This window comes from Phaethon lepturus, unplaced genomic scaffold (genome assembly GCF_000687285.1).
Source record: "Phaethon lepturus isolate BGI_N335 unplaced genomic scaffold, ASM68728v1 scaffold42038, whole genome shotgun sequence".
NCBI lineage: Eukaryota > Metazoa > Chordata > Aves > Phaethontiformes > Phaethontidae > Phaethon > Phaethon lepturus.
In genome coordinates this window covers 791-1018 of record NW_010556214.1, presented here as the reverse complement: position 1 = coordinate 1018, position 228 = coordinate 791, and the positions used below count along the sequence as shown (strand labels likewise).

The 228-nt window shown below is 60.1% G+C and overlaps 1 protein-coding gene across 1 annotated transcript in view; it reads left to right on the top strand.

Annotated features, from left to right (window-relative positions):
* Nucleotides 1-228, top strand: part of LOC104624925 (serine incorporator 2-like) — a gene marked incomplete at its 3' end in the record, with an annotated part of 2068 nt that overhangs the window by 1512 nt on the left and 328 nt on the right. Inside the window, exon 5 of the mRNA XM_010292413.1 lies at nucleotides 55-226. Coding sequence (XP_010290715.1) covers nucleotides 55-226 — 172 coding nt within the window. The remainder of the gene's footprint in view (nucleotides 1-54; nucleotides 227-228) is intronic.

Sequence of the window (228 nt, the reverse complement as noted above, 5' to 3'; positions counted from 1 at the left end):
GAGCCGGTGGGGACTCGCGGCTCTGCTCCAGCCTGTTTCCTTTCTGCTTTCTCCCCCAGCCCTTGGCATCGTCACCTTCATCTTCTACGCCACCTCCACTGCGGCCGTAGTGCTGCTCTACGTCTACTACACCAAGCCCGAGGGCTGCACGGAGGGCAAGGTCCTCATAAGCATCAACCTCATCCTCTGCCTCATCGTCTCCGCCGTGTCCATACTGCCCAAGATCCA